This window comes from Scleropages formosus, chromosome 4 (genome assembly GCF_900964775.1).
Source record: "Scleropages formosus chromosome 4, fSclFor1.1, whole genome shotgun sequence".
NCBI lineage: Eukaryota > Metazoa > Chordata > Actinopteri > Osteoglossiformes > Osteoglossidae > Scleropages > Scleropages formosus.
In genome coordinates, this window is record NC_041809.1 from 14,655,770 (window position 1) to 14,670,121 (window position 14,352).

At 40.0% G+C, this 14,352-nt stretch overlaps 1 protein-coding gene across 2 annotated transcripts in view; it reads left to right on the top strand.

Annotated features, from left to right (window-relative positions):
* ncor1 (nuclear receptor corepressor 1) overlaps positions 1 to 14,352 on the top strand; it is a 72,714-nt gene that overhangs the window by 326 nt on the left and 58,036 nt on the right. For both annotated transcript variants that reach the window (XM_018755288.2, XM_029251402.1), the window contains exons 2-6: positions 4,560 to 4,747; positions 8,642 to 8,760; positions 8,972 to 9,176; positions 9,282 to 9,458; positions 12,411 to 12,524. In XM_018755288.2, the coding sequence (XP_018610804.2) occupies positions 4,640 to 4,747; positions 8,642 to 8,760; positions 8,972 to 9,176; positions 9,282 to 9,458; positions 12,411 to 12,524 (723 nt within the window). In that variant the 5' untranslated portion in view covers positions 4,560 to 4,639. The remainder of the gene's footprint in view (positions 1 to 4,559; positions 4,748 to 8,641; positions 8,761 to 8,971; positions 9,177 to 9,281; positions 9,459 to 12,410; positions 12,525 to 14,352) is intronic.

The window sequence follows — 14,352 nt, forward strand, 5'->3', positions numbered from 1 at the left end:
TACCATCAAGACACATCGGGGAACTTAAGTTTCGCTGAGAACAAAAAATCTTGTTTTGTCTGGACGCAGCTGTGAATTTTGGTAAATATTTGTGCTCATTTTTACTAGCAGCGATGCTAGTTTTGCCTAGCTTAGTGTAACAGCTAGCCTAGAGTAGAGATACGACGTGGAGAATTTTCAATCGCAGAGCTAAGTGAAGTGAAACAGACCGCTTTTTATTTCAGCTGACTGATTGTAGTTTATAAGGACTTTTTTTGTGCAGTGGATTACTGTTGTTAACGAAATTAATTTGTGAAACGACGAGGTGGTGCAGTTCGAGTTCGCAAACCCACGCCACGGCGCGCACACAGTTCCGCGTATCAGCGTTTTCTCGATGTTTTCATTTCTTTTTTTTTAATTTTTCTTTTTTTTTTTTTTTTTTTTTTTTTTTTTTTTTACAACGAGTCACGTTTTGGTTGATGAAACGCAGTGAGCCTTATTTATGGTTTACTAACAGTTACTCTCACTGTCATGTGTTGAGATTTTTTTTCGGAAATTAATTTTTTTTTGGCGTTTGATTGACACTTTAACTTTTAAAATGTCTACATTCATGTATGTGCAGTGCAATAATTAGTGTGTTTTCATCTGTTGTGTCAGTTTCTTGAATCATGTGACACTTCACTTGGTTGCTAATTGCATTTTTAATCTTTTTTGATCGTTTTTCTCCTGCTCTCTGTGTACTGTGTTAGGCTATTTCACGACCGGTTTAGAGATGAACATGAAGACGTAAATCTTTGCTTTAATTATCAGATTCAATTCAGTTGACTACAAAACTAAGAACATTTTGCAGATACATTTAATTTTTCGTTTATTTTTTTATTTTTTTTTTCTCCCCAGCATCCTTTTTGTACACGTATTTCGTTGGGATGTTTAGCAACCTTTTTATCTTGGCAGTCATTCTCTCGCAATGGTTCATTTTCAGTGTCCCGTAAGATCTGTACCTTCTGTCAGTTTGACACTGGTTGGAATTTGCCTATGTTAGTAAAAGTTCTCCTCTTTTGTGCTAGTCTGCATCCAAACGTAAGAGTGCATCTAAAATCCCAAAATACCTCTAGATGCTGCAATAATTATGATTTTTTTTTTTTTACATTAACTCTTTTTAATCACCTGAAAGGAAGACCTGAACAAAAGGATCAAATAAAATGTGAGTTGTTGCAATGCTTCCTCTGAGTTTAATTGGATCACCTTTTATTTAGCCTTCATAATTAGCAGAAGAAAAGCCCAGATTAATTGTTTACTATGGATTTGAAACTGGCTGAATAATTAGCCTTTTTTTAGTAGACCTATATTCTTTTATTGGCTTAAGATGTACCTGTTGAGCTACACACAGTCAGTGTGTAAATGAAATCTCATTTATATTGTTACTGTGCTGCGTAATGTCAGTATGAAGTTGCAGATGATGTTCACGTTGAAGTACTTATGTCTTCCTCAAATTTGAAACATTAATATACCACATTTTTTTTCCTAAACAAGTTGCATCTAGGGTTTGAATAATAGTCCTGCTTTCAGGAGGCATTTGGGGAAGAGAGTCCATGTTTTCCGATACTATGGCCTTTAATGTGTTGTTTAACCTTGTGGCAAAATAACTGTATCTTGACTTGCAGCTTGTAATTGTTTAGCTTTTTCTGGACAACTCAAGGCAAGAAATAAACTTGTTGAAGGGCTGGGTGCCACAGTGACTTTGGTTTACATTGTTGATACAATAAACTCTTGTATCGGTTAATCTCAGTCTACTACAGTTTTGTCCTTGGGGTATACCAGAAGTTGGTCCCAAAGTTCTGTTCGCAGAACACTTTGCTGGCAGCTTCAAACTTGCTTGGGGTGGCTGATGTGGAGGAGAGAGAGCATCACTAACATCAGTTGTATTTTAAGATTTACTTCCTTAACATTCCCAATCTTCGTTTGGCTTTTTAAGGGAAGAAGGACTTGACTCTCTTTGGAAGAACGAGAAATAAAATATGCTGACTCTTAACAGCCACCATAAGTTTATTAAATAATTATACAGTCGTCATCTTTTCTGCAAACTGCAGTATGTTTTTCACTGAAGTTGGACAACCTGACAAATATTAGGAAAAAAGTATCTCCAACCTGCAGTGTATCTACTGCTGGTTTTGAGATTTTGGTTTACTCATGAGTCATTTTCTGTTAATGTCCCTTTAGGTTACAGTTCATATGTTTTGTTTGCCTGAGTTGATGGTGCTAATGCATTTGTTCTCACCAGGTTTTTCTCTGTCACACATCGTTGGTTGTTTTTTTCAAGTATTTGGGGAGTTAGACTTTACATATTGAATTTGTTTTTATAGCTCGCTCTTGTCACACAGTGATAACTATGGCCCATCTGTATATAGGTCACTATTTACAATTAGTTAAAGGCAGCAGCTCTAACTGCTATGCTACCATTTGCCCCATTTTTGCTCATACTGTGTAAGATGTTAGGTACACACAACACTAATATATTTGTCAGGTTGTCATGAATATAATGTTGAAGTGTAGGGAGGCTGTTGTCATGCTATATTTTCAAGCTTATGTCAATCTTACATAGCTTTGTTGTATTTTATATGACTGTATAATTTAATGGTTTAGACTGGGCCAAACAAGTGTGACATGCAGGCATAACTGCTGTTATTTGACATAATATGCATAAAGACACTACTGGATTTACTGTTGACCTCCAGTCTCTTTTCTGTTTGAATGACATTTGTGCAGCAGACATTTGACAAATCCTTTATTTCACATGGTGGGAGTGTCTTGGCAGTACACAGGGCTCTGAGCATCACAGATTTCATGAAAAATACTCTGGCTGGACCATACAGTAACATCCATAATGCTTTGAAGCACTTGGAACCTTGTATTCATAAAGAATAATTTTTCAAAATATGATGTTGTACTTTTATTTGTAGTCATGTAAAGTTAGTTTTTAGAGGCCAGTTGATAGGGATTTTGTGGTTAAGGACACAGTAAAACATTAGTGTGAATAAGTTAGAGCAAAAGATACATTTACACATACTCATTTAGCCGCCCCCTTTTTTTTTTCCTTTCTCCAAAGGATCTTACAGTGTTAAGCTACCTCTAATTATTAACCCATTTATACAGCTGGGTACTTATTTTTCCCTTTTTCTGGTGCAGTTTAGGGTAAGTACCTTGCTCGAGGGTACTGCAACTGGAGGTGGTATTCAACCTGCAACCTTTGCGTTTAAAGGCAGCAGCTCTAACCACTATGCTACCAGCTGCCCCTGAGATACAGACTGTGTAGAAGGTTTTTTGAGGCCTCCCTGACTGTGATAGGGGCAGAGGATTCTGGGCTTCAGCCTTGGCATGGTGCTCACCTGCCTGGAGGTCATCTTGTAAAATCTCTGCCTGTTTTCACTTCTAATTGCATGAAAATACTGCAGACTGTTGTGTTTTGGGCTTGTTTGAAGTGTCACAAGTGCCTGTGCAGAGGATTGAAAGTGCTATTTTACATTTTTCCATCTTTATTGCCCATCTAATTGCTGGAGTTTTGAGTAGTTTTACATGAAATAGGAACTGTACTCAGCTTTTTCAATTTTCTGTACAGACATTTTTCCGTTCCGCAGGCCTTTACGTAAGTTAAATTTTATGTAAGTTGGATTTGTCCCTTCCTTTACTATTCTATACACCATATAGAACAAACACTTCAGACAAAAGTTAGTACCGGTAAAACAATTAATTAGTAAGGGAGAAATGTATTAAAGAAATCCATCTGGTAACTCTTCACCAGCAATGTGTAATCGTTGTACTGAAGGCAGCATGTGCAATTAACCTTGTTCATTTATAAATTTATTCAAGTTTGAGTTTCAAAGCCCAGTCTCCTACCAGCTATCATGCAATCTGATCTGACCAAGGAGGATTGTTGTGGGGTGAATCCTGGGTTCTGTTATTTGTGGATCCTAAAACTAGTGTTCTTACCAGGTTGAGTGCTAACAGACAGCTTTTGTCAAAGCCAGCTTGATGAGAGTGCTTGATGTGGAGGCCTCCAGGCTATGTGTGTGTCAGTGTTGTGTGTTAGAGACAAAGGGAGAGATATGAAGCTCTTGCTGAACAGCTGAGTCACTGCAGAGCCACACCTCCTGTAAATCTGCTGCCTTCCTGTCTGGGTTTTGACACTGCAGGTGTGCTGCATGGTGAGCCCTTTTTTTTGGCAGTAATTTTGTCCATGTTGTAGGATGTAGGAAGCAGTGATTGAGGCTGAAAACCTGTTTCACTGCAATATCTGCTGTGTGATACACATTGTAATGCCTTTTTCCTGTCTTTTGCTTTTACTCCGTGCTGTTTTATTTCTGCCACCGTGACCCTACTAGGACAAGCGGGAAAGAAAATGGATGGATAGATGGATGTTTCATTTCTCTGCAAGCTTCCTTGCATAGGGCTGGTTTAGTCCTGAAATCTTAACACTGCAGTTCAAAAGTATGGTATGCAACCAAGTGGCAACCCCAAAATCACTGAATTAGGCCTTCATGAGCTTTCCTGTTTTGTTGTCTTTCCTTCCTCACCCCTTGTAGGTGGTTTGCATCTGAAACCATGTTCCTGCTGTGGTTGTGATCCCCCGCTGAAATCACGCACCCCTCTGGTTTACGTCAGGATGTCTGGTTCGGGGTACCCAACCAGCCAGGGAGCTTTCAGCAGTGAGCAGAACCGCTACCCACCCCATTCGGTCCAGTACACTTTCAGCCCCGGACGTCACCAACCGGCAAGTACTGCACCTTCCACAGAAAGCATAGCCAGACTTTCCTGTCACGGCTTGAGGACCAGACTAGTTTGCTATTTAAGGTGGACAGTGCTTCAGGGATAGACTCCCATTCACTGCAGTCTTACTCGGGACAAGTGCTTATTGAAATGGGTGGATGGTTTGAAGGCCACCTGTGTAAAAATCATATTAACTGATACTGAACCTTAAATGTCTAGATTTATTTTTAAAAAAAAGTCATTGTAGAATGTAACATTAAATACATTTCCTGCTTTAACATATAAAGTCATTTATCTGATATATGCATTGTTACAGGATGTTTTTGCCAGACATAAATGTAAAAGCCCAACAAAGAGAAAATGGATGTTTTTCTTTCAAGTGCAGTGCATGCTGAAAATCAGCACGCTGCAGTAAAAATGCTGCCTTGAACTGGTGTTCCCTGCTTAGGTTTGTACACTATGACCAGTGATTCTGATTGGGACATCATGCTCTTACGCCGTTGCTGTCCTCAAAGTTTATATTTTAGTTTGGATACCTTGTCTTTTGGACTTGAAATCTGTCAAACATGGATGCATATTTCGTGACATAATGTTTTTTACCGGTTTTATCCCTTGAGAACTGAAATTGCTTCATTACCTATCAAACAAATGGGACCAGTAAACTGGTCCAGTAAAGAAATATAGGTCCTTCCACGTTGGTCAAAATGTCCTACGTTCATCAAATTACCCACCACCCCTCCTTGATTTGGAACACTCAGGTTCAAGTAAATACAGATATTACTAATCCAGAGTAACTACCTTACTATAAAAGAGTTAAGTGATAAAATCTCAGCATACAAACACAAAGTGCAATAAATAGCACTCAGTGCTATGAAGATGATTGAGCCATAGCTCAGTGCTGTGCTCAGAGTCCAGTGGAGCCCCAATTGGAGACAGCAGGTCCACGGTTCTCTTCCTTGCTGTTACTGGCTGCGCAAGCTGTGCTATTCAGTAGAATTTTTAGTATTTATGGTACATATATATTAATAAGGGGGGCGTGGTGGCGCAGTGGGTTGGACCACAGTCCTGCTCTCTGGTGGGTCTGGGGTTCGAGTCCCGCTTGGGGCGCCTTGCGATGGACTGGCGTCCCGTCCTGGGTGTCCCCTCCCCCTCCGGCCTTACGCCCTGTGTTACCGGGTTGGCTCTGGTTCCCCGCGACCCCGTATGGGACAAGCGGTTCTGAAAATGTGTGTGTGTGTATATTAATAATTTACAAATGTTATCATGGGCTGCGTTTTATAAGGTGGCGAGTTTCAGATTGGACACCGTTGTCCTTTGAAAATTTTAACTGTCATATAGATTGTACTCGGGATGCAGAAATAATCTCCTGAGGGGTTGAAGTGAAGGAAGTTTGAGGAGTGAAGCACAGTCCTGACGGCACTGGATGCCAGACAGTTGTGTTATGTATTTGTTAAAGTCCAAATTCATGTTTTTTTTTTTTTTTTTTTTTTTTGTAATTTAATTTCATCATAAATTATGTATTAGTATTTGGTTGTGGTGAACTATCCCAAAAGGTGATTAATGCTAAGATTACAGGCTTGTCTTGCATAACAAGTGTAATTCGTTCCTGAAGGTTTGCTTGTGAAAACTCCTCACTGCCATTAATTTAAATGTAGAAAATAATGCTCTTCTGAACTACTAAAAGTTCACCCCACCCCGAAGCCAAACATGAAATATGTCTGCGTTAGCTTTTAGAACAGAGAAAATATATTTCAAAATGAAGAATATCAGAACTACATACTCTGGGCACTTCTAAATCCAGCCAGAAGATTCATGTGATCACCATCAAAATGCATATGCAATCTCCCTTTTTCTGTCCCCCCTTTCTGCTTATAGTTTTATCATACTGTTCTGTTCTCTTTGGTATTCTGTTGTTCTTGTGGGGGACGGTGGCACAGCCAGTAGTGGGATTTGAACAATGTCTTAAATGTAGCTCAGTCTTTGCAGCGTTCGCGTGGGTTTTGACCAGATGCTCCAGTTTTCTCACACAATTTAAAGACATGCTTAGGATGAAAAAGTGACTTGAAATTGCCCTTAGTGTGTGAATGAATGTTTGTGTACAAGTAGCATGTTTGACCTGGCATGAACTGTCATCCAGTCCAGCATGTCTCCTGCCTCATGCACCTTGATTCTGCAATACATTCCAGACCACCATAATCCTGTACTGGTTTTAAATGAAAGACATAAAATACATTTGGGGGGGGGTGGCATGACGGGTTCAGCTGGTGGCCACTGTGTGGCAGATCTGGGGTTCAATCCCTGCTTGGGATACCTTCTGATGGACTGGCATCCCCATCCTGGATGTGTCTGCCCCTCCGACAGCCTTGTGCCCTGTGTTGTCGGGTAAAGCTCTGGCTCCCCGTGACCCTGCTCAGGACAAGCGGTTGTTGCCGATGGATGAATGGATGGTAGCCGTTCACTACTGAGCTATTTGTAAAGTACCATTAAGTGATAAAAGAATAGTAAATCAAATTGCACAAAGTAATTTTTAATAATTCCTTTCAGAAGAATTCAAAGCATTTTTTCATTTTGTGTTTTGCATAAAACTTTCCTTTTGCACTTCCTTTAAAACCTTTAATTTTAGAGTTCATTGTTATAGGTAATAAAGTGTTACAAGATTTGAGAGATGCTAGCAGAACCAGCACAGATATCTGGCAACTAATGTGCATAAGAAGCTAAGCCCTTTGTTGGAGGTGGGGACCTACTCATGATGCATGGTGTTTGATGTCTGCAAGGCTTGCATTTTGATTTGAAATTTATTTCCCATAAGATCATTATACAGATTTTACTGTCCAAATTGTGGGCTAATAATACAATTGGAGTTCTCATGACAGAAGCCTTTATCATACGGGGAACCTGTATTTTGTTTTAGGCTGTACTCTTGAATGAAGGATATGAGGGCTTTTTTCTATTGGATGACATCTTTGCAGAATCTTAAATTGAAGTATGGCTCTCTCTTTAATTTTCAATTCACAAAAATATTATTATTTTTCTTGTACAAATACCAGAGCAATTGCAGGATTAGTTATTTCACTGTTGAACTTACTGGCTTCATTGTATATCAATGTGCCTGTGATTAATTTCAATGAAGAACTGCATGTTTTTCTGCCTTACATGTCTTATATGCATCAGAAATTTTTCTTGATTTGTAAGCCATGTTTAGTTCAAGTAAATATAATTAGAAATATTACATACAGTATATACAGTATTAGTACATTATATAAAGTAATGGCCCCGACTGGGGACAGCAGCTCCTCCATCCACTGTTCTGTCATTTGGTACCTATAATACTGTATTTATGGTATATATTAGTGAAGTATATATAGTAATAGCCCCAACAAAAGCTCTGTCATCTGTTCTTCTCTCATTCAGTGTTACCAGCTCCTTTGCACATCTCTATATGTGTGATTCAGAAGAATTTATAGTGTTTATAGTAGATAATGTTTTTAATATGCAAATGTTCTCGTGGGTTTCATTCCATGAGGTGGTGGGCTGTAGGTGGAATACCTTCTGTGTAACACATCCAGATTCCAATTATCAGATATTAGGATAATTTTTGGAAATATTGTGGTGTTTTTAGGAGAGTGGCTTCAAAATAAGTTTGTTGTGTGTTCAGAGTGAACAGTTCATGAAGAAAATGTGACATCTTGTTCAGGTCTTGGGGTATTATTTTGTGTCTGTGGAAACACTGTTTTTAAGCAGCCATGCATTTTTAATGTTTTGCATGCTCTGGATGAGGAGGTGGTCTGTGGCATGAATCTAGTGTGATGCTGGTAGGTTGTAGTTTTTCAGGCAGTGTTTTCACCTCTTTGATTAGGGTAGTGGGTCATCCTGCTTTCCCTTGTACATTCCGCCCCAGGAGTTTGGAGTCTCAGACTACCGGGCTCACCTTCAGGATGTCAGCTCAGCCTCCCAACTCCTTCAGCAGCAGAGACGACGGCCCTCCTTGCTCTCAGAATTCCATCCAGGAGCCGAACGGTAATTTTTCAGTCCCATCTTCTCGGTGCCTTGGCTGCCATTTTACTTCTTCCCTGTAAAAAAACTGCTTTATTCAAATCAAAATGTTTCTCATTGATTCAGTTGTGTAGCTAAATGGAAGAGAGAAATGAGAATTCCCTGTTATGTGTGGGTGACCCCATGCTGCTTTCTTGTTACTGTCATCTGCATTTGCCCATGCCTTTCCCCTTAGGCCCCCTGAGAGGAGGCATGGCTATGAGCAGTCATTCCATCCAGCTTCTGCCCCATCTGAGCATGAGACCCTTGAGCCCAAGCGGCCTCGTATTGAGACGGGCGCCTCAGAGGGTCACTTTCCTCGCGCACCAGCAGGGGCTGTTGTGTTACCCCACCCCCAAACTGCACAGGATGGCTTGAGGACTGTAGGGGAGGTCAAGAAGGTAGGGATTTTGTGGAATGGGTAGAAGTGGCTATAGGGATGGGGCAATAAGGTTTCAGTGAGAACTTTTTCTATTTCACTACCTAATGGTCTGTCCCTCTTTTAGGAGGTGCCTCTCAACATGAAAGCAGAGGCTTCCTCCCCTGTAGCCCCACACATGCCTGATGAGCAGGATGCTTCCCCCTCCAAACTGTCTAAGGAGGAACTCATTCAAAGTATGGACCGTGTGGACCGAGAAATTGCCAAAGTGGAGCAGCAAATCTTCAAGTTGAAGAAGAAGCAGGTAAAGCTGTGAAGATACAATTCATTTTATTTTTATAGCGCACTCTTCTCACACAGTGACACAGAGCGCTGAACAAATGCGTAAGATAAATAAGACAGTTGAATATATACTAGAGTAATACATCATCCAGTAGTTATTAAAGCTGTAAGTGTGCCTATGGGCTACAGAAGAAAGGAACAAAAAACTCCCAACTGAAAGTTGAGGAAGAATAAACCTCTGGGGGTCCAAGTGCCAGTGGCTGCCTACCCCTCCTGGGCATGCTAAACTAAAAAAGACTTACCCTAACTAATGACATTGTAGCTGAGTGTTACCTTGATGTCCCAGTTCACATACATATGTCTCTCCCATCATGGGAGGTGGTCATCAGCTTCAGTCAGTATGGCGTGTTTTTACCTTGAATCTTAAATCTTATGACGACCGGCTGGCCTCCCCAGGCCTTATCATAGGGAAACAGTGCTCAACAAGAAAGAAGTTATTAAATGATGACTTAGAGATTAGACAGGTTAATATGGGGGGGGGGGGGGGGGGGGAGTGGGAGCGGGAGCAGGAGCAGGAGCACAGCCAACTGGAATTACATTGCTTAGTGATATGCCCCAGTGAACATGTAAGTCTTTAGTCTGGATTTAAAGGCTGAGACAGTGTATTCCTTACAGTAACTAAAGGAAGCATAACCTAGTTAGCATAGTAACATGAGACACAAATGACAGTTTTCTGTCTGACAAAACGCCCAAGTCCTTAACACAATCTGTATGCTTGAAGCTTATACCATTGGTGGAAAAGATTGGTGTGATTTTTGTCAAGAGTTTTGACATCACCACCCACCACAAGTACCTCCGTTTTGCTGGCATTCAGAGATATTGACAATGGGTTCCGCAAGAACGGGAACTGCGGCTTTTGAGCAAATTAGCACTGTCATTTCCTCTATATTAAGTCCAAGATACTAAAATGGTGCAGACAGCATCTAATATTATCATCATCAGAACCATGTACACTGGCCTGGACCGAAGTAGAGAGTACAATGGATGCCTGGATATTCTTTAATTTGTATCTCTTACTGTAGGAGTTGATGATGATGAGCCACTTGATCCTAGTTTTTCTGAACTTTGATGAAATTTAAATAAAATGCTTTTCTTTTGTATTTGTGTCTGCATTAGCTTTGGAAGACAAACTACTATTCCTTAGGGTTTCCCTGCTAGAATGTTATGACCCACTCACATAGACATAGTGTATGTTAGTTGTGGGTTATTAAGTTTTAATTTGAACAACACACACATTTTTGCTTATTGCATTCTTGTTGAGTATATTTGGATCCAAAGGTTGCTGGTTTGAATCCCACCTTCAGTTGTAGTATGTAGTACCCTTGGGCAAGGTACCTATCCTAAATTGCTTCAGTGAAATTACCAAGCTGTGTAAATGGGTAAATAATTGTAAGTACCTTAACATCGTAAGTTGCTTTGGAGGAAAGCATCTGTTAAATGAGTAAACATAAATGCTCTTGATACTGTAGCCACCTCACACTTTCTAACAGTTCTTCTATGGGTAATGTAGTGCTTAGAACTGCTGCCTTTGCACTCATAGGTTACAGGTTTGAATTCCACCTCCTGCTGCAGGGCCCTTGAGCAAGGTACTTCCTCTGAATTGCGCTGGTGAAAATGGCCTTTTTTTATATATATGGGTTGTTAAAAAAAAAAAAAAAAAAAAGTCAAGTTGCTTGGAGGAAAAATGTTAGCTAAATAAATGTAAACTAAATAAATTAAAATTTTGGTTCTGGTGCTAGAAATGCCATTGACTGTCAGTACACGAAACAGTTTTTTGGTATTGGTTCGTTATACTGTATATTGCTTAAGTTGCGGGCCTCTACTGACCACATCCAGATGATTCTCTTTGAGTTATTTACCACTACAGTGGAAGGCAAGATGCTGTATTTGGAGAATTTTCACTGACTCCGTTCTCCTTGTCTAGTGAGATTTTTCATTTGTCTCTCTGGAGCACAGCTGCACTTGGCCAGCATAGGCATTTTTCCCCTTGTAGTTGCTCTTCTTTTTTTTTTTCTCCCCCCCCCCCTTTTCTTTTCTTTTCTTTTCTTTTCTTTCCTTTGTGCTTTCTCAGAGCAGCAAATCTCTACTTGGTAACCTGTTTGTTGAGGTAACCTTGCTGTATAAACTGCTCTGTCCAGTGCTCAGCTGTAGAATTCTTCAAAGTCGCACCAAAGTCATTACGTACATTGGATGTTTCTGGTAAACATGAAATAGAGAAGTAACCAGATGAGTACTGGAAAATCCAACAAATTAAAGGCTGTAATCAGATCAAGCTATAAAGGGATTATTTTTCAGACATCATTTGTGAAAGAAGAGAGATCATTGAATTTAGCAATATAACATGAACCTCCCCTACTTACTGCTAACTTGTAAATATGTAATTTTTCCTTTAAATGCTTACTTTAATCATGCTTTTCCTTGTAGAAAATTAATAGAATGTGATGAACCAGAATAAATGCTCTCTCTTTTTTTAATTTAGGTGATTCATAGGTGCCCCAAGTGTAGTGTGTATTTTATTAATTAATAGCTCAAATTAGTGAAGTTTGTTTTTTTGTAGTAATTATAATTGCATTACATTGAAAAAATGCGAAAAAATTTAATGAAATGGTCATGTATGCATGTGCTGTTTTATGCTTCAGTAGAGCATGAGGCAGAAGATAGTGTACTGAACTTAGAACCATCATACTGCATTCAAAATACTGGTTTGAATCCCACTCCTACTGTAGTACTCTTAGCAAGGTACTTGCCCTGAATAGTTCCAGTAAAAATTACATTAATCTTAATTCATTATTAGTTTATGAATGTGCAGTTAATAACTAAAAAAATATATGGCTCTGTTCCCGATGCTGTTAATTTCAGTAGGTATACATTTATTGAAAGTTCTTAAAGGGTGAAAACTTTTTGTCTAATTTAGCAACAACTAGAGGAAGAAGCAGCAAAGCCAATGGAGCCAGAGAGGCCGGTGTCTCCTCCGCCGGTGGAACTCAAACATCGGAGCATTGTGCAGATCATTTACGACGAGAACAGGGTGGGTACATGGGCGCTGGCCAGGTCTCAACCACATGAATCTTGTACCACAGCCACATTCCTGCCTTTCAGGAAAACAAGCAGCTCAGCCAGTAATATGGGATGTTATTTAAGCAACAGTGGCATACTAACAATCTTTATTTTCATGTTAATTTGTTATGAGTGGGGGACACGTTGGCGCAGCGGGCTTGGCCAGGTCCTACTCTTCGGTAGGTCTGGGGTTCGAGTCCTGCTTGGGGTGCCTTGCGACAGACTGGCGTCCTGTCCTGCGTGTGTCCCCTCCCCCTCCAGCCTTGCGCCCTGTGTTGCCGGGTTAGGCTCCTGTTTGCCATGACCCCGCTTGGGACACTGGTTTCAGTGTGTGTGTTATTAATGGGACAGCGGGTAGAATAGTGGTTACAGCTACTGCCTTTCGACCCAAAGGTTGCAGGTTTGATTCCTGCCTCCAGCTGTACTACCCTTGAGCAAGGTACTCCCCCTAAAATTGCTCCAGTAAAATTACCCAGTTGTATGAATGGGTAAAGAATTGTAACATTGTAAGTCACTTTGAAAAAAGTGTAAGCTAAATGAATAAAGGTAAATTTTAAATATATTAAGGAATATTTTCAGGACCCCTATAAGTCTTCACTATATATGCTTAAATGAAACAGTTTTGTTCCGTTTGCTTTTCGTTCCACTTTGAATTTATGTAAGTGTGGTTATCTGCTCTTTTGTATAATGCCTCAGAGCTTAAAGTGAAGTGCTTAAGCATTTGTTAAACAAGGAAGTTCCAACAGTTTTGAGCTAGCTTACCAAAAACATATCTGTCAATATGTCTTTACAGTTGCATGCGTTCCCCTCATGAGGATAGCCACTCTATCATAGAATGCACAATATTTCAAAGTCCAGTTCCCAGCAGAGCTCAGTTTATGGATTTGGTCTGTGTATTTTGAGAGTGAGAGAAGGAGTCTAAGCAAGCTTAAGGTTACTGCAGTTCATCTCTCTGTCCTAGCAGGAAGTTAGTCAGGCATAGCTTGCTGCACAGACCAGCTCCTTCTGTAGGACAATGTGCCTGGTGCATGTGCCTTAGAATTAATGCACTGTCACTGTATAAAACATGAAATCCATTTAACATTTAAAAACTGAATGTTTGTAATGTACCCTTAGCTCCCATTTTGTCAGTGAAAAGCTCCTTATCGTTTTACATGTAATGCTTTTTGATTGCACATTGTCATTGTTTGCCATTCAAAACTATGAATGGCTTTTGCATTGAGTCCTGAATTAGAGCCATTAAAATAAGTTGCATAGAAATGAATAAGGATGTAGCACAAACACACATGGGAGAAGTGGCTTTGTTCTCTCACAGAGGATAATGTTTAAGTTAACCTAGTTTGCAATGCAGGCCCTGCAGTGGCAATTTCATTTCATTCTCCTTCCCTTCTGCCCCCTGACAGTATGAGAGTAGGTTCCATGGCACTTATTGTCACTAGCCCTGAAAGGCCTGGGTGTAGACTGAGCTGAGGCACCTGACACCTGTGAAGTAGGTTCTTCATTTTCTAAGTTCAGCTTCCCTGGGAGAGATCCTGACTCAGAAAATGGTTTCCAGAAAACTTTATTACAGACCAAAGAAATTTGCATGTACACTGGGAAAATATCATAAGTCACACAACTCTTACACAATTTACCAACAAAACAGTGGTATGGAAGCATGTGTAAAATAGAATTTGGCAAACTGTGCCTAAACAGTAAGAAAATTGGAAACTACTGAGTAACTGCTGTACCCTGTGGAGTTATTCTTTTTGCCTATAAAGGGACCAGAATTGTCATTGTAGTTTTAATGAAACATAATA